At 31.3% G+C, this 20,043-nt stretch overlaps 2 protein-coding genes across 3 annotated transcripts; both read right to left on the bottom strand.

Annotated features, from left to right (window-relative positions):
- Nucleotides 1-544: 544 nt before the first annotated feature.
- LOC114380102 (RNA polymerase sigma factor sigA-like) lies at nt 545-5,251 on the bottom strand. The gene is made up of 10 exons (XM_028339035.1): nt 5,083-5,251; nt 4,006-4,799; nt 3,035-3,233; nt 2,851-2,943; nt 2,163-2,291; nt 2,011-2,064; nt 1,851-1,928; nt 1,650-1,712; nt 1,062-1,174; nt 545-891 (listed from the first exon to the last, which is right to left on the bottom strand). Exons 2-10 carry the CDS (start codon nt 4,677-4,679, stop codon nt 783-785), a joined length of 1,512 nt encoding a protein of 503 aa, XP_028194836.1. The 5' UTR covers nt 4,680-4,799; nt 5,083-5,251; the 3' UTR covers nt 545-782.
- Nucleotides 5,252-9,838: 4,587 nt separating this feature from the next.
- On the bottom strand, nt 9,839-13,945 carry LOC114379476 (putative glycerol-3-phosphate transporter 1). 2 transcript variants are annotated; one of them, XM_028338147.1, is made up of 3 exons: nt 13,750-13,945; nt 12,001-13,026; nt 9,839-11,826 (listed from the first exon to the last, which is right to left on the bottom strand). In XM_028338147.1, exons 2-3 carry the CDS (start codon nt 13,004-13,006, stop codon nt 11,276-11,278), a joined length of 1,557 nt encoding a protein of 518 aa, XP_028193948.1. In that variant the 5' UTR covers nt 13,007-13,026; nt 13,750-13,945; the 3' UTR covers nt 9,839-11,275. The 2 variants fall into 2 exon arrangements, with proteins under 2 accessions (XP_028193948.1, XP_028193947.1); XM_028338146.1 differs by having other exon boundaries at nt 12,001-13,073; nt 13,750-13,944.
- Nucleotides 13,946-20,043: the final 6,098 nt, after the last annotated feature.

Here is a 20,043-nt window from a genome sequence, read left to right as displayed (position 1 = left end):
ATAAAATTATACTATTCATAACTTTTTTATGTTCTCCTATAATCTCAAGATAAATACTTATTTTTTTTCCTTAACTAATACTCATACTAGTTATCATTTAAACATGCCTTAATCTCTACATTCAGAATAAATGTATTTTTTTTTTAGAGAATAAATATATCCTTTAGTAAGCATTTAGGTTGACTTTTTATGAAGTCATCATGCTTGATATCAAAAAAGGTGTGTGCATAAATTTAAAACATTATAATAAACTGGATATAATAATTATACTAACAAAAATTAATATTTATATCACATCTTTCTAAGTAAGTACTCTTTTAGAAATCTTGACCTGATTTATTTTCTAAAAAAACATGTCTTAACTTGAATCTAATATAGGCTAGATACACTCCTATTAAATAAACTTACATATTTTCACCCTTATCCACAATTCTTCAATTTTTTTATTGATTTTTATTCGTATAATCTTTTTTAAACAATTCTGATTAATGACCATGTCATGTGAGAATAAGCATTGATATAACATTTCTAAGTAAACGTCATGTTACAAAAAAACCATTTAAAAAAAATATATGAGAACTTAAAGCAACAATTTCTTTTGGAGTATTAAAACAAAAATTACCCATATTTATTGGTACTAACACCATATTTAAAGGGATTTACAAATCTTCAATGTTCCCTTATATGATTGTCCTCTTTTTGAATCGGGAAGTCAAATTTCTAGGTACATACTTCCTCTCTGTATATATACATTGTAACATATTTCTATGATGAGTCCAAATTTAATGTTTCAATAGCATGGCTTCCATTTGTCTCTTCCTCGCAGCATGTTTTAGTTTCTCCAATGCAACAAGTCCAACTTGCCTTACTCTTTCTCTTGACAAACCTATCCTGCAGAAAGAACACAACAAAGAGTAATGGCCAGAATTTTAATTTTGAGGACAACAGAGACAGGGGAAGCCGTGCTGTTAGTGTGATATTTTCAAGCCTTATTAGTTATTCCAACTTAGCATAAGTATTACTTAAGAAAAAAAGTAATAGGAAATCGTGGTTAAACTCACCGTTTGCTTATGTCTTCCCACGTAAGACATTCTTTTTCCAGTCCATAATAAAGTCGAATAATTTCTCTCTCTCGTTCCACAAGGGTCACATTAATGAGTCTGTTCACTTCATCCTGTGAATATATATACAAGTGGTATTAATCATTATGGAAGTTTATAACATTGAGTACTGATAATGCTAACAAGTGATCTTAGGCTATTGGTTAAGAAATCGAAAATGGAGCTCTTATGACAAAGAGTTGAGTTATCAATATATTCCCACCACGATTTCCAATGAAATGCCACTCTTTCAATAAAAAAAATTCTGTTAGCATGGCCCATAAAAATTTTATGAAACAACATATAAAAACAGAAGAGCTATTACTATGCAGGCTTATCTGAAATGATTGATTACAGTTCAGTTAATATACTTCGTAGTTTCTAAAATAGCACATTTATAATACATCGTATTGTCCACTGAAAACTGAAAATTATTTTGTTTTTGTCCAATGACTCCAAATCAATATACATATACTTAAAAATAATCAACATACTGAGAATTAAAGGACAACATGCATTAAAACAATCCTCTGCATGTCAACAAAATACCTTTAGTGCCCACTCGTCTACTCCATTCCATGGGATGTTCTCCACTCGATTATCTGCAATATACTGGTAATGGAAAGCAAAAAACACAAATGACACAATTGATATTCTTGAGAAAAAAAGAAAATAAAATGCAAAGAATAAGAAAGAAAGCAGTTCTTATGATCTTCCTTGATGGACTAGTAGAAAGGTGTTAACACTTACACTATGATGAGTTTCTCCTTGTAGACCATTCAGAGAGGGGAATGCTTCTCTATCAAGCGAGATAATTTTGCTGATTGCCTGCAACAAGTATAGTTATAGACAAGGTGAGCAAATGGATAATAGAGACATTACATGTGTCATGTATGAGGATCATTGTTACCTCAGTAGCATTTCTGACTTTCTTTTGAGACATGTTAAGGTATTTTGCAATCCTCTACAAAACCCGGGAACAATTCAGTAAGGTCTACCAATATTTAGAAATTTTTACATACTTGATACAGATTGCAGATTTTATACATTTGGCTGACTTACATCAATAGTTGGAGTAATGCCTCTCTCTTCTAGTCTAAACTTTGCATTGCGGATTAGAGATAATCTCTCATGCAAATGAGCAGGCAATCTTAATGTTCTTGAATTCTCAACTAAAGCTCTTGAAACACCCTGTCAACAGAAAAACAGTATTCATTGTGTTTGGACAAGTTTGAGATGTAAACAGCACAATCACGTGGGATTCAAAAACCAAGGAAAATGGACAGGGAACAAAATGATGCAGAACATGCAATCTCTACACCTAAAATTGTTGCTTCAGAAATGATATCAGAAAATATGAAGTGAAAAGAAGCAACTGAATACTTGACAGTTGACAACAACAACAAAAACCTTATCCCACTGGATGAAACTGATTAGTGATTAATCATACCCAAATTCAGAAATTAGGACTGCAAGGACTGTCAGAGATTTAATACTGATTATAAAGTACTAGTTACATACTATCCAGGTTTACAGAAATTATGAGAAAAATTCAAGTATTTAACAGAAATTATTTTAAGAAATTTCATGAATATATTTTCTCATATGCTGTTCTCTCCATTGAATTTAAAAATATAAATTGGGTGAATCTTATGACATATTCTGTTTAAAGAACAATGACAAGCATGTCTTATAATCAACCATATAGAAGGCAAGTCTAGAAAATTCTCATAAGCACGCAAAACCTCACCTGACGTATCCACCAATAAACATAAGTTGAAATCTTAAACCCTTTTGAAGAATCGAACTTTTCAATACCACGCAGTAATCCAATCAAGCCACCCTACAGAGAAGATAAGATGAGTATTTTACAGCAGATGAAGGAGCAGAGCCAACCAGATATTTAGTTGAAACAGAGATATGTTTATAATCACCTGAACAAGGTCACCCATTTCTGCACCCAGGTTATCATACTTTTGGGCAATAGACATAACTAAGCGTACATTGCTCATAGCCAACTTTTCTCTTGCCAGAGAGCACTCTATCATTCTTGCTCGTAGTTCAGTGCGAGAAATCTTCAAAGAAGTTGCCATTTGATCATCAGAGGGTTCACATCCTAGTTTTTCCTTCAGTCTGAAACTCAAAAAGGTTTATGTATAATAGTCAAGTTACAAAATTATTTGCTAGAATTTCCATAAAGAAAATATATACTATATATAAGTAACCATGAAGAATGAAACTTTTCATTATAAAAGACTATTATGTTATGACTTTATAAGAAGTGAATACGTGCTTAATGATTTATATAACCTTTTTTCCATCCTAATGCAATTCTTAACAGCAATATTTCCACCTCTACCACCAGCTATATGCTGTTGAAAGCTAACACGGTGAGAAGGAAATATTTGAATTTCATTAATTAAATAAGGTGACAGAAATCCAAATTAGTTCTGTGTTCAACCTGCTAAAAAGTCATATGCACTATATGATACATATACTTGTCAAGAAAACTAAGGCTCAGGCATTGACATAAAAGTTTTAAACAATAGGGTTGTAATAAAACAATCAAACGGTTAAAACAATAGCTTTACAGAACAAGTTGCAATGAACAAAAGCAGACCTTCATGCCAAGCAAGTTAGAATCACCTTTACCTATTGCATTATTAATTACTCTCATTCCCCATTCAGATTAGTATGATTAAAATAAAAGATGATAAATAAGGTTTAAAGCGTCAGTAACAAAACTTCCATTTTAAGTGATTCAGAGATTCTTTAACATGCTGCATTGTTTCACACAAAATATCACTATGTAACAATTACATAATATTGAAGCTAACAGGCAGACTATAAGAACAGATTCTTCATCATTTTAATTAATCATAGGATCAACCATATATGCAATTACCTGGATTTATGTTCCTCTAAGGAAAGCCCAACTTTTATTTTCTCCGATAGGTTTACAACTTCTGCATGAGAGAGCAATTCCTCACTCACTAGACCTTTTACGTAGCCCTTCAAACGGTGTTGAAGCAGCTCTGGACTGATTTTGGACTTCAGCTGCATAGCACCACAAGTTTTAATAGCGGTCTTCCTCTTGGTATTCATTCTTCTTTGCCTTGCAGACACCCCAGAACAAGTCACCGCCACTTTCCTACATTTTTTTCCCTTACTCGAATTTTCAGTAAGCACTTCTCTTTCAAAGGAAAGGTTCCATTGCTTTTCCAGCATTGACTTCTGCAGCAAAAGAAGAGCCTCCACAGAATAACCCATTTCAGAGCTTTCCACCTCTAAGTCATTAGAGTTGTAACTCTGAAACCATGGATCCGCAATGGTAGGGGCATCATCAACATGCTCCTTAAGAGCCTTAATGGACTGATTCTGCTGGTTCGATGCTGGAAAAGTTGGAGTATAGTTGGATGACTTCTTGGCAACTATTAAAGATTTTGTAGGAACAATTTGGTAGTGTGTGGATCCAAAATCACTGCCATAAGAAAGCTTTTCTATAATATCAGAGTAATGGTATGATGAACTCAAGAGCCTCTTTCCTCCACTGAGTCCAATAACTGCAGCAGTAGCCATTATATCCCTTCCTAGCCACTATGTACGATTACCATCAATTTTGCCTATTATAACAATGATCCTAAACCGTATCCACTACTCCCTATTGCTTCAGCAACTTCCCAAATTCTTGCTATCCTTCTGATAAATCAAAGAATAAAAAAAATATTAATTATTGTAATAATATAAATAATGAATTATTCAAGATTTCCTTTATAAAGAAGATTAATAATTTCTTGCCCCCCACCACCTAGAATATGCATACTTCATGAAAACAACAATACATGCCTGTAGCAAATAAAACTGGAAGTACCCAAATGAAAACCAACGCAATTTTTAATGGAAATACAAAACCTGCAAACTAAAAAAAAAAAAAAGAAGATAATAGTGCATGGCTGCATGCTATGTCTGTGAATGGAAGTACCTGAAAAAATTGTAATTTGGACAATGATGATTGCTCCAAACCAAACAACTTAACAATTTTGAATGATTGAACCGGCTGCAGATGCAGCTGCACACTGGAAAGGCTTCACTCACAAAACTGTTGGTGTGGAAGGAAATAACTATGCTAGTATACTATTAGATTTTTCTTTTTCTTTTTCCTTTTCCTTCCTTTTATTTATTATATTATATTATTTGTTATTATTCGTATGAGGATGAAGTTAATTTGGTTGAGAGAAAAAATAGAAATGAGAGAGAAAAAAAATGAAAAGATAAAGATATGGAAGGATGAGACGTTATTGGCTGAAACAGATATTGGGACCAACCTTGTGTGGTCTATGATGCGTTATGTTTCTCTCTTCTCTTGATTCCACGTTCGCCTTGGATTCAACATTCTTTTTTATTTTTTTTTATCCCCAACTTATTTGTTTCTATAATTCTATTCTAGGTGCTAACTACTAGATTTTTTTTTATTACTGAATGCAAACCAATCACATGTCTAACTCTCTAAGTGCAACGACGAGAACGGATTTCTGTTGGCAAAAGCAAAACCTTTGTTTACATAAGTACGTCTTGAGTGTACTTTACAAGCTTATATATATGGTTTATTTATTCTTAATCATACGGATACGATTTAATGATGAATATTTATTTTATTAATCTTCTGACTGTACATATAAAACTCATTAGTCATTTATTAAATAATATGTAGGATTTTTTTTCGTTTTATTTGTTTCTTTTTCCGTTTTTGATAGGTGCATGATATATTGAAAGCCTAGAAGGGCCAGAAAAAAATAAAAAGGCCCAAAGGCATACAAGCACTTGACTAAAACAGGCAGCCCAAGTCCGAATAGTTCTTACTTGGTGTTAAATTGTTAATGTACAATCGCAGGAAATTAATTTTTATATTTTTACGTGTTGCGCCTCTCTTATTTTATTTTAAAAATGAGTATAGTGTATGCACTAATATAAAGGGATTTTATAATGATATTTAATCACAAATGATCATATATGATAAATTTATTAATTTTTACTATAATTACCTTAAAAGTTATACTTGTCAGTTGTCATAATTTCTTATCGATTGACATTTAAAAAAAACAATTACACGAGCAATGCATATAAATTAAGAGAAAATCATCTAACAAACCTAGTTCTACAATAATCAGCAAGTAAAAGAAAAGAAAGAGTAGCCCACCTTCCTAGAGGTCCAGGAGATTTAGCAATGCAAGCATTTGTGTGGTTTAATGCTGGGCCCCTTTTTTGGGTGCAACTTACTGAACTTAATGGACTTCTTGGTTCACCTTCTTCAACGGGTATTACTTTTCGCAACCTTCCTTTTTATTTATACATCTCTCCTGTTCTTTGTTCTCTAAAAATCAATTAGAATGTTTCTATGGTTTTAACCACAGTAATTAGAATGTTTTACTTTTGGATGAAATTCTAAGATATCTCATAAGTTTTGACTTTTTAAATCGATTTTCTAACTGATCTTTAATTGAATATTTATTTATATTTAAAACTCCTTCATCTCTCTTCATTAATGTGTTTTATGATAATCAAAGATTATCTTCACAAGCTTAGCATTAGCATTAGAATGTGTTGACACTGGATCACTAATCATTGGGTACGTGTTTGTTACTTTAGTGGATCCTATCAAAGAACCTCCGCTTATAACTACAAACATAGTTCTGTCTGTTTTTGTTGTGTATTGTCATGTGGACAAAGTTCCTTGCCATGTTTGAGACATCTAAGATTGGCGTCTTGCCTTTGCCCAGTATTATTTTTTGCAACAAATTCCTTTCTTAACCTTGTCATTACCTCGAAATTTTAATATGGCAACTTACTCTTGTGGAAAATAATTTTTAAGAATTAATATAACACTTTAAAATTAAATTTAGAATTTTAAAAAAAGATAAAACATAGATATAATTCTTTAGGTGTTATTGATACTTTTCTCCTGTTAGAATTAAAATCGTACTTCAGTAATCCACATAATAAAGATATACATAAAAAAATTACATAAATTATCAAAGTGAAACTCTAAAATTTGATTGAAGAATTAAACTAACAATACCTAAAGATTTGAATTTAAGTATGTATTTGAAAAATCAGTTTTTAAATGTATTTGAAACTAAATTTTTGGAATATCTAATAATTATTAAAAAAAATAAAAAGTTAACAAGAAAGATTATCTTTAAATAAAATATAAAAAAGTAGGGGAGGTTGTACAAATAGAAAGAGAGTGCCACAAGTAATAGCCGAATCTTGTATGTGGCTGGTATTGGATTAGAATAAATCAATGGGCTTCTCAAAATGGCTGTGCTTTTGCTTGGCTATTGGCTATTTATCCCATCTATTACTTTCCTCAAAAATAATATTTAAATCTATCTACAAAGATTTTTTTAATTCAATGATATACTATTATACTTTTATCATTTTTAGTTATTTATTTTACGTTTTTTATTTTTTAAACACTCCTACATTCTCTTGATTTAAAATTAAATTCAAAGAAAAAATTGTATAATTGGATAAAGACAATGAAATCGAATACAAAGTAATCATATTCATGTAATAAAACTTACTATTAAAAAATAGGACAAAAATTAAATTAAGTTGTTTATCCTTACCATTAATTTGTCCTATCAAACGATAATATATGGATTTTGATCTAAATTTTGAATTTAAAAATATTTCTGCCGGCCGGTATCTATGTGGAGATGGTGTAATTCTGTGGGATTAGTTGTTTTGTTTCTTGAAGAGTTCGGTAAAATGAAAGTGTACAATCCAATGATAAATAAACTATTAGTGTCATTGTTTAAAAAATAAAAAATAAAACTAATAGCGTCACTTGATTAAAATATTAACTAATAGTATCATTAAGCTTTACTTGAGTGGTTATGGACATAAATATTCAGGCCATGAGTCACGATGCAAATCACGCCGAACTATCTTATTCGTAAATCCAAACTTTAAACTACTCAACCCCTCTTTACCATAGTGGCTATATTAATCAGGTTATTATATTTGTCCCATTCAACGATTCAAAAGCTGATACGAATCAAATTCACGGTTGAAAATTGTTAGGACAAAATTAATTAATGTTACTCTGGGTCACAATTAACAATTGGAAATCACTAACTGCATGGTTAGCGATGCTGAGTCACCCCACTACTCAGCTGTAAAAATAAATAAATGAAACGATGAGTGAATTAAAAACTTGTGACAACACAATAATGAAGCTTCCCGTTACGAATAAGAATAATATTTTCATCTATTAAATATTTGATATTGAAGTAACGAAACATTATTGTCATTATTATCAATTCCATGGTTGCATTATTGGTAGCCATAAGTAATTCTATCGGTACAGAAGACACGCCACTTTTGTTGGGATTATTTATTCCACCAAGTTCAGAAAGACCTTTTCCATGGATAACATCCATCCACAAGACCATAACTGTCTCTCTCGCCGTCATCCTCATTTGCCATTCTTCTTCATCCGTTCTTGAATAATGTTCACAAGAAGTATAATTAAAACTAATTTTCTAGCTGATTAAGATTCAGATTAATTGGATAAGGTTCATTCTACCTAATAAGACACCTTCAATATAAAGAAAAGAATCAACCTAATTTGTCATGTTGACTAAAGTTAATGTCGTCTTGTAAGAACACTACAATGCATCAACTTAGAGTAAAATCACTATATTTCTACTCTAAAAACATGTTAATATTGCCATTTAGAGATTTTGAGCCTCATATTAGAGAATTTAATCCATCTTATACTCCTAAAGTGTTAGATATCCATATAATATACATTGTAGTTCTGATAAATCGTCATTCGAATACTTTTAAGAATTATTCATTTTCTGTTCACGGCATTTTATGAACTAATTTGACTACATATAGCTAGAGTCTCTTAGGTTAATTGTGTTTTTAGTGCTTAAAAATTTATAAATTTGATTTTATATTTCAAACTTCTAAAACATTAGTTTAGTTCTTATATTTTCTGAAATACCTAAACTTTGGTATTATACGGGAAAAAAGTATTAGTTTTAAAGACTAAAATTTACGTATTTAAATATAAAAATATAGGAATAAAATATATTAAATCTAAAAGTTAGGTATAATACAAAAACTTAATTGACACTTTTGTTTTTTTCATCTCTCTTTTCTTATTACACCGTATTATCAATTACATTTATTACTTCTTGGGCTTATATTTTCCTTCTAGTGTAAACATCCTAGACTAAGATGTAAGAAAATAGCTAATCTTGACTTAAAAACAAAAAACAAAAAAACTAACGCAGATAGCAATGAAATTACCCTATAGTCTTTTAGAACATGTTTGGTAAGGATTTTCAGTTTAACTTATCTAATTATCTTAGAACTTACAAGTTTGTTGGACTAAATCAGTGAAGATACTTAATTTAGTACCCTATAATATTGTGATAACATTCTTTAAAACTCTAATTGTTATGATATTTTAAGTTTATAAGTTTATTAGCTTATTTGTTTTTCTATTTTATTTTTTATTATCTTATCATAATTCTTTCTTTTATGTCTATTTAAGTTATTATACACTTACTAACTAAGTAATTTTTCCTAACACTTTTAACTTAATAAAATAATATTATCAATTTTTAACTAACTTATCCACTAATTAAACCAAATATACTCTTTTGTTTGGATCAGACAAAAATAATTATATTAAAAAGGTACAAGAAGTACAATCACAATACACAGTAAATATACTCTTAATTGATCAAATGAGCATGGAACTCTATGAATGGCAAAGTGGTCGGATAGAATTCTCTGTCCAATCATAAATGACGACAAACTATGCAATCACACCATATGATAGTACCTTATTCAAGTTGGCGAAGATACATCAACTATCAAACAAAAGAAAATTGCAGCGACAAAAATGATCCATCCAACTTATGATAAACCCCTCCTGGTGTGGTGGACCACCTTAGGACTTCTTCACTAATGGGGGCCAAAGCTAGGTTCTTCTCCTTTTTTCACATTTTAACAAAATATACTGATTAGTGGACCAATTTTTCCTTCGTCCCCACACCTAAATAATAACAATATACATTACAAACATGAATAATGCCGACATCAATTTTGGACCATAAATTTATTTCTAAATTCACAGCCTTCAAACCAATCTTAATATACAACGCAATCAACTTGACATGCCAATTGTGTCCTTTATTCTTACGAGAAGTTGTGTGCTTTGCACGTCAATTTTCTTCAAAAATGTCATGCTTTGTCGAAAGTCCACAGACTTTCAACTTCCACACCAAACTATTGATATGCAACTAATTACTTGACCAATAAATAGAAGGGAAAATTGCAAGCTGTAAGAGGAGAAACAATGCTTCTAGACAGATACCGAAAATGATAATTGCTTTCCATTTTCCAACCATTGTACTTGAACCATTATTTGAGAAGTACGTGCAACAAGCTCCAGCTCCGAAAGAAAGTAATCTTCAAAAAATGAAAGAATTGTATTGTAAACTTTTGAAGCCACCTTACTGAAAACTTCTGGGCAGAGTTCATGATTATTCGCTCAGAATACAACGGCAACTTATCACCACAACTACATAAGATCCCAAGCCATATTTTTGGCAATGGTTAAAAGCGCATATATATGTATTTAATAAGCTAATAGTGTTAGTTTCTGAGGAAAGCTTCAAGGGAGTTGACCTATTGTCTTCTGATATCAGTATTGAGTGAAAAGTCCAAGTTCAAAGAATAAGAAGCAAAGGGCATCCTCAAACTCAAAGAAGTCCAACTGAGGGGCTTGGAGCAAAATCTACAAAAGCATGGAGCTTATCTTTACCAGCTATTTGTATTTGCAGTTTGGTGCACCCATTAAGCCATTGAAAAATGCTAATTTGTAAACTCACTAGACAAGTTTCATTCTTGACCTCCAAACAATGTGGTCAATTTCCAAAATTAAAAGGCTACAAGGAATTCTTGAATAGCTTGTGTGTAGGGATGATACTATGCTAGAGTTGGTAATTGGGTATATCACACAATGTACAAACACTGTTGGGCATGCTCCTCTTTAATTTAACGAAGTGAAGCTGTGAATGAGACTTTATAGGCACTCCTACACTACACATACAGCAACATAAGATCGCTGTGACCCTTCAAGGTTATTCTTATACATTAAGTGAACAGTCTTGTGCTCTATTAGACCTCGACTCTTCAATCTTTGTGGCCACCTCAGACACTACTAGCCTGGTCAAAAGCAGCCCTGCAATTAAAGCTGCTGCCATCAACATTGTGAAAACAGCACTCCAGCTCTTTGCAGATATGTAACCTGTTAACAAAGGTCCAACTGCAGCCCCAATAGAACCGGTTCCGTCAATGATTGCTGTGACAGTTGCTAGAGCTCGTGAATTACCCTTCAATGATTTATGTGTTCCCAGGTCAGCTGAAACTGCAGTAGTTATAAGAGCATAAGGCCCGTTCACAAACATGCCAGTGACGAACATCAATGCTCCATTTACAATCAAAGAAACATGTCCATAACTTCGATAGAAGAAGAGAGCTGGGATTGCACAGTACATGAAACTTGCTGCTGTAATGGCTCTAGCCTCTAAGTGATCAGAAATGTGGCCGGCTAGAATTCCACCCAGCACCCCTCCAACATCAAATAAAGTGGATAGAGTTCCTGATGTCTCACTAGATAGATATTTCCCATCAATTGCTGCAAAATAATGAACATCAATGAGAAACTACAGATTTTTATAAGGCAAAAATGCATTGCATATTTGAAATATGAAGTTTGCAAGAGTATGATTGTTTGCTTCAATTGTAAAAGGTAAATGTCATGCAGATTAAACATAAAGATAAATTTAAAGTAAGTAGGAAGTTTAAGTACCTGTGTGGCTAACATAGAATGGGAGCCAATAGAGAAACGTATATGCGACCAATTTGGCAAAAAACAGACAGAGAGCAAAGGGAGCAACCCCCGGAATTTTCCATGCTTCTATGAACCCAACTGCTTCTTTCTCCTCAACTGGAGTCTCTTGCCTTAACAGAGGCTCTGCCGCTTCTTCTCCACTTTTAATAGGACCACTGAATTCATCTTCCTCTCTTGCTCCTACTGACTCGGGTGTGACCGGCAATATAAGGAAAACCGCCAAACCGATGAAAGCAGTTATTAGTCCCGGCACCACAAAGGACCAACCCCATCCATAGCTCAACATGGCAGAAGCAATCAAAGAACCAGCAATGTTCCCAATTGAAGTGTGAGCATTCCAAATTCCCATGATCAACCCTCTCTTGCTCTTCCCAAACCAGTTACCCACAACAGCAACTACGGACGGCCATCCAGTGGATTGAAACAATCCAGCAATCATTTGAACTACTAAATAATAGTAGAAGTTGTGGATGTTTCCCCAGTACCCTACCCCAAACAGTGAAGTAAACAAGCCAGTTCCTAGCATCCCCACTGTTAGAAATATCCTCAAATTACACCTATCACCAAAATGTCCAGAAAAGTACATTCCAAAAGCATACACTGCAAGAAAAGCAACATCCAATTCACCAAGAAGGGATGTCCCATCTGATCCATTAAAGGGTGCCCAACCATCTCCAAGGTTGGAAGAAAGTCTCTTTGATCCATTTGACTCAGTGAAATTGGTTGGCCTAAATGGAAAGAAGGTCAAGCCTGTAGCTGCTGATTGGGGATCAAGGACACTCTTTACAATACTTGTGGTTTTTCTAGTGGCATGGTAACTAGCATAAGCAAAAAATGTTACAATCAGAACGATGGCTTGGTGGGTTTTGAAGGAGAGAGGACCTCCATTTAAGTACTGTAGCAATCGAGTCCCAATGAGCTTGCCACAACTTCTCTGAGCCAACACTTCTGGTGTCGAACCCATCTACGTATGTATTATAACAGCTGCAACAAAGAGGAAGAACTTGAGCTTCCCCTTATATAGAATATAACTGCAAAAAATGAAATGAATAAATAAGCAAGACTGACTATGCTACCGTTTCTTCACCGAACAATAGATTTGGCACCGATTGCACAGTAAGAAATTGATATGAATCACAAAAACTTTATCAAGTAACACATAAAATAATCTATATCCCATACAAAATAGAAAGGTCCCAATCCCCCACGATCTCAAAACAGTTTATAGAGACGATATTTTTCTTAATTCCAGGTAAAAAAATTTTAAGAGAAACCATATATTTTTTCTTATGTTCTCCACAAAGCATAATCGTCAAAAGCAAGAAGTAAGGTCGGAAAAATAGAGTTCCATTTGATTTGACTCAACAAAATATTTTTTTAAAATGAGTGATAAATTAATAACAGTGGGAAGGGGGGTGCAATATAGAGTATCGACAACATCCAAAGTGAATCTGAAATAAAATCCTAAGAAAATCTACAGCAAAGATTTTCTTCATAAAATTTAAGCCACCTCGGAAAACAAAAAAGTCGAGACAAACAACCCAACTATTATCCTCTCAACGGTTACTCCAACATGGAATGAATGGATTTCCAAACACCAAAAAAAAACGCACCCCAGAAATTAAAAAACAAGGACACAGAGTTGAAAAGTGCAATGAAGAAAAATTGCCTCTGCACAGGAAAAAAGAGAAAAAGGAGAAATCCTACCCCACAAGCAAAGTGGAGCTAAGTAATGGCTTATGCTCTGCTTGTTTTGTCTTTCTTTTTTTCAAAATCTGGGTTTGAACTTTGAAAGAGTTTCACCACCGTTGCGTTGAAGAGTTTGCGTGCGTGCGTGCGTGTTTGATGACAGTTGCTTACACCAAAGAAAAGGAAAACGCTCTTGAGACGCAGAAAGAGAAACAACGTGTGATTACTTATGCTTGACGTTTATGCTTATTTTATTATGCGAAATGTCCATTTTGCTCCTTCATTAACACCCTTGGCCCCCCGAAACTACCTGTTTATCTCAATTACCAGAATACCCTGCTTCCTCTGAATTCACCAAAATGTCCTCCTCAATAACATCATTTGGGTCACACCCATAATATATATATATATATATATATATATATATATATATATATATATGAATGGTGGATTTAGTATTGATAAATCTATGTAAACATTAGTAAGATTTATATTTTAAAACTTAAAAAAACGATATATAAATCACATTTTGAAAGTTGAATTGTTAATAATGAGATGGAATATGAGATATTAACTGTTTTAAAATTTATAATAGTTTATTGAGTTTTGCTTTGTGATATGTAATATAATAAAATAAGAAAAATAATAATCAATGTCTTAAGGACATTGGTTAAAAAATTTAAAATATAAATATTTTTATTAGAAGACAAAAAAAACGTTATTAATGATATTTTAAAAAGTAAGTATTTTTTAATTTTTTAACCGATGTTTTAAGGAGTATAATTATCACGGCCAATAAAATAAAACTACAACCCTCTTTAACATTTTGACAAGGCATTGGCATTACGAATTAAATTTACTATCTAACAATTTTGTAGACTCGTTTTTCTTTTTGTGATATATGACAACAATAAAGTAAATTTTCCAAATCACTATGGATACTTTACTCTTTTAACGTTGAAGTTATTTGAATAATATAATGATATTTACTAACATGATAATATAACGTTATTAAAAATAGAAAAATACAAGCATTTGTTAATTGTCAGGTTATGGTATGATATAATAAAATAAGATAAAATAATTATTATATTTTTGTTGTAATTGTTTATTTGTTGTGCTAATATGATATAATATTTCTTATTAATTCATTTTTTATCTTGCTCTCCTTCTATTTTATCATTTTCTGACAACCAAATGATTGTAAGATTTTTTATTATTATTTAAAATATGTTTGGATTAAAACATTTGTAAATATTATAATTTGGCTCACAGATAATATTGTTATCTTTGTCATTTGAACGAGTTTCATAATGGGTTGAAAAATGAAAAATAAAATAAAATAAGGGACTCATATATATAGTTATACTTCGACGAAATTAACTACGTACGGTTTTTCAGTCACAATAATAAAGTTGTTTTAAACGATTCAATTCATTCACATTGCTGATATTGGTCTATTTTTTATAATTATTTTTCATAAATTTTAATGTTAAGTCTTTTTATTTTAAAATTACTGCAGCTATTTTTAAAATATCTAATTATAAAAAAAATAGTTGCTTCAAATTAGGAAATGTTTTATATTATCTAGACAAACCGAGCTTTTGAAAGATAAGAAAAAAGTAAAATATTTTTTTTAGGAATTTGACTTTCTAAGGTTTTTTCATCCTACCTTTTCTTTTTTTTCATTTTTCAACGACACAATTAAAGGTTTCTATTTTTCTCTTTTTTTTTTCCTTCGTTCAAACATGAAAATTCATGAGTATATAATCTGGTAAGAGTATTTCTAAGTTTTTTTTTTTCATTTTTTCGATGACATAATAAAATGTTTCTATTTTTCTCTCTTTTTTTCTTATTTCAAACATGAAAATTCATGAGTGTATAATCTGGAAAGAGTATTTATCCCGTGCTAGGAGTGGATAACAATTCACTTCGCTGCCTTCCGCCAGAAGTTGTCAGAGGATAGAGTCATGTCATAATAATTGATTTCAAATTTGATATATAAAAGATTTTGTTCCCGTATTGTAAAATATCAAAATTAATTTAATCTATTGAAACATATAATTCTAATGTAAAAATTATAATTTAAATTAATTCACACACATATAGTTGAACGGTTTGAAAATATTTTATTCATTTAAAATAAATGGATTTCTTATAATTAAATCTCTTTATGATTTGGAGCACTCGCATCATCGTCAAAAACTCGTATCCGACATCGATCTTGACGTTTATGTTTTATTTTGGTATTATTAGTTTGAGTAAATAAGGGCATTAATGAGTGAAGAGAAAACACATCCCCTGTTTTCGAAAAAAAAAAAAACATATCCCCTTCAGTTTTCTCCCAAGAAAAAATATTATACTTGACACTTGTTTTCTTTCCCTGTGATTTGCAACTTGCAAGAGTGTTCTATATAAATGAATTCCGCGTCAATTGGTCACAAGATCTATTCTGTGGTAGAGTGAGGGAGTGTTGTTATATAGATGTGAGATAAAGTCAAATGAAAAAATTGAATATTATATAAATGAAGATGATATTTATAAACTTAGTTTTAAAATTTATTTTAAAATATGATATAATTTTTATTTATGTGATTATTCATAATTTATTAATTAATATATTTTTTTTTGTTTGTCTCCTTCAATACACAACAAGAGGATATATGTAAAATATATTTTTATACTCACTACTCAAGTGATCTCATTAAATTCAAAATAAGGAGAAAAGTATAAGTAAGCTCTGAAAATATTTGGGCTAGTTGCATGTTCAAATAAGACCCTCCCTATGGACTATGGTGACTTGAATGTGATACATGAAGAGGATGCTTTTTAAAAAAAATAAAAAGGAACATAAAGAGGATGCTTTTAGATTGTTTTAGCGATAACAAAATGTATTTTTCATATCTTAATCAACTATGTTTGAATTTTAAATTAATATTTTTATATATATTAAAACAATGTGAAATTTGATCAATAAAATAAATAATCACTATGGAACAAAACGGTACGAAGAAATAATCAAAATGGTGCAGCAAGGGAAACATACCTTGGTGTAGGAAGTTGCCTGAAACTAAACAAGCAACAGGACGAAAATGTCAAAATCAAAATAAGAAAACAGCTCAAATTCTCTACCAACCATACCTGCAATTTAAATACTTTGGCAAAATGCGGGGTCCAATGCTGCAAGGACATATTTGTCAATGTCACCAAAATTGGAACAGTGCGTTAACTGTAAATGTACCTCAACTAGCAGGGACAAAATCGTCAAATGATAGCCGCCCATTCTCACTTCAAAATAATGAGGAGGAATAAAGAGGATATTCGAATATCCGATTGGCATTATTCCTTACGTGAAGCGGATATCCGCCTCTTCAAAAATGGGCCCCACGTGTTCTCATTGTCCTACGTGGAGGTTAGCAATAATATGACGTGGCAAAACTAGCGGACGCCGAACACCGCGTAGCCAATTTGAGTCCTTTTTTTTTGTTTGTTGCTTCGTTTGCTTTCACACTCGTAATGGGCTAAGTAAGCCCATTCTTTTATGTTGCTTTCGTATGAATATGGATGTTGGGGGTGGGGGGTAAGAAAACAAATAACGAAATGATGTTTTCCAAAAGATTTTGAAAAAACTGCTTCTAGGATAAGTCTAATTGGAAAATAGCGCACCAATTATTTGTAAACTTTGTAGACGTAGAGTCTTTTAGTAAGACACGTATTATTATTATTATTATATCATTATTTGATGATTATGTAGCAAGTTATGTTAATATTTGGTGAGAGTTTAATGGCCAAAAACATCACTAGTTTTATGCTATTATGATCAGAGTAGCATGCGACATGTGTAACTCTATGTGAATCACCAAGGACCATCTTGCAACAAAATAATGTAAAATATTAAAATCACGAGTTTATGTTAAATCACCTTATTTTGTTCCAACCATCAATAATCTAGAAGTCATCTACTCCAAAATTGTTATAACGCTATAAATATGTTTGAGATTTTATGTTTGAGATTTTAAGAAATGGTTTTTGTCAGTTGTTGTTAGTAAAGATGGGTTATTATTTGCCATCACCTATTGGGGTGTATGGAAAGCAATGAATTAGGAATAAATTGAAGACAAACGTTTGAGAAAATGGATACGGGAGAGCCAAATATAAAATTTAGGGTCTGTTCTTTAGGTTTCAATTTGGTTAGTAATAATCTTTTTAAACAAGAATACTTTACTATGATAAGAAAATAAAACATGTTAATAAAGAGAATAATTTAATCAATTAATTCCTACTGATAATTTTTTATTTATTAAATCTGTACTTAATCTATTCAAATTACTCAACTTAATTTATCAAAAAGAAACTAATAGCTTGAAAATTGCTTTTATTAAACAAACATTTGGTTTAATAAGTATTTAATTTTGATAGAATTATACACCATTCATTGCTAATTATACTAATAGTTTTGCATGCCCAACAGAAAAGAAAAATAATATAAACTTGCAAAAAATAACTATTAGAAGAAAAAAGAAAGAAAAAACCCACAAGAGACTGGTAAAAAAATAAAAGATATTGTTTAGGCTTCTAGCATGACACCCTTCATGCCCACAGATGAGACGATTATTAGCATAGCCCAAATAAGAATAAATAAAAGACGAACCAAATTAGCTAAATCCTGCAAAGCCGAAAATGTACATTGGACCCAAAATGTTCAATTTAAAGACCCAAGCTATCGGTTTCACCGACTCAAGGACCCAATGCATATTAGCAAATGAAACCTAAGCTCAAAGACCCAGTGGACAGGCAGATCAAAAGATTAAAGAGGGGAATGAAACATTAACCAAGCATTGGATGCACAATGACACTTAATTTGTGATATCAAAACGTCAATGGCAGATTGGTTAACTATTACTAAGTGTATCTTAGACCTCCACAATAATTAACCAATCTGACCCACAAACAACGATACATTAATGTCACACAGTTATTGAATACACGGTCCAGGAAAAGCCCCTTTGACTTGTGTTGGGTGTGACTTGGGCAATTAGTCAATTGTTTTTTCATCAATGAACTTAGGATTCATAATTCTAAACCAGCTTGAACGAGACAGTGACCTATTATAAGCATTGGGAAAACGAATTAAGAAAACAAGAATTCCATGGATAAGACAAATTCAGATTGCAGACTTGTGAAAAACAAAGCATTGAGGCTGCGATGGCTCTGGTGTGGTTTAGACTTTAGAGGCTGGCCTCAAGATTGAAGTGAAGAGGACGAAATGATTAAGCAGTTAGAACACAAACGTGGATGGCGCTTAGAACACCAACGCTACTTATTAAAACGGGGGTTCAATGTGTAGGGTGCAGGATCGGAATCTAATTTCATCTCACCGAGTTACTCCTGTTTGATCCACTCTCAGATTTTTTATTTTTTATTTTTTCTCGCTTTTATAATATATTAAATTATTAATAATTAATTATTAAATCACATCTAATATATTCTTATAACATTATTCTTTTTCTTAATTAATTATTATCATATTCATCATCATATTATACAATATTTATTTGTTTCATATATTTTTACCAATACTTATCTATAATCATTCTAACTTTTATATTTAATCTTAAAAAATATTTTTTTTTAATTATTCAATGATAATACACATAAAATAATTAATAATAATAAATAATTATATAATATTTATAGTATGATTATGATAATTTTAATTTTGAAGTATAAAAATATAAATTGATTATATTGTATTAGATATATTATATATATTTTTATTTTTTAATATATATCGAATCAATAATTGATCCATGAGTGACTTTTTATATATATTTTCATTTTTATAATAGTAAGTGTTATTGCTTTTTTTTTTACTTCTTGATAAAAGACGGATATTTTCAATTTTAAGTCTGATTTTGAAAATATTTTTAGAAAACATGCTTTTTTAAATCTTAACAAAATGTATTTTTATCCTTGTTTTTTTGGCATAATTTAATTCTGTTGTTTTCTATTTATTGTTTTATCAGTGTTTTCTTTATCAATGAACTTAAGATTCATGGTTCTAATACAGGATGAGCCAACTGCAATCGCATGCATAGTGCATTGGGGAAACACTTTATTTTACGATCGAATTTAACAATGGATAAGTCAAATTCGAATTCGAATTGCAGAAGCAGCATGCTCAATCACAAAAATCTACGTACAAACATCTCATTACACAAAAGAGTTTAAGTTTCAAGAAGCTAAACACCGAAACTTGGAAAGTTTAGAAACTAAACAGAGCAAAGGCATTAAGCCGTTTCATCTAGTAAC

The sequence above is a fragment of the Glycine soja genome, chromosome 12, assembly GCF_004193775.1.
Source record: "Glycine soja cultivar W05 chromosome 12, ASM419377v2, whole genome shotgun sequence".
Lineage (NCBI taxonomy): Eukaryota > Viridiplantae > Streptophyta > Magnoliopsida > Fabales > Fabaceae > Glycine > Glycine soja.
The sequence above is the reverse complement of the archived record's forward strand: the minus strand, read 5'-3'. Positions and strand labels throughout refer to the sequence as shown.

Coding starts and splice junctions, on each gene's coding strand:
- LOC114380102 (XM_028339035.1), bottom strand. CDS start 4,679: ATGGCTACTGCTGCAGTTATTGGACTCAGTGGAGGAAAGAGGCTCTTG. Junction 1,713..1,850: donor AAGGAGAAACTCATCATAGT/GTAAGTGTTAAC, acceptor TTCCATTACCAG/TATATTGCAGATAATCGAGT. Junction 1,175..1,649: donor TAGACGAGTGGGCACTAAAG/GTATTTTGTTGA, acceptor ATATATTCACAG/GATGAAGTGAACAGACTCAT.
- LOC114379476 (XM_028338147.1), bottom strand. CDS start 13,006: ATGGGTTCGACACCAGAAGTGTTGGCTCAGAGAAGTTGTGGCAAGCTC. Junction 11,827..12,000: donor ATTCTATGTTAGCCACACAG/GTACTTAAACTT, acceptor ATTATTTTGCAG/CAATTGATGGGAAATATCTA.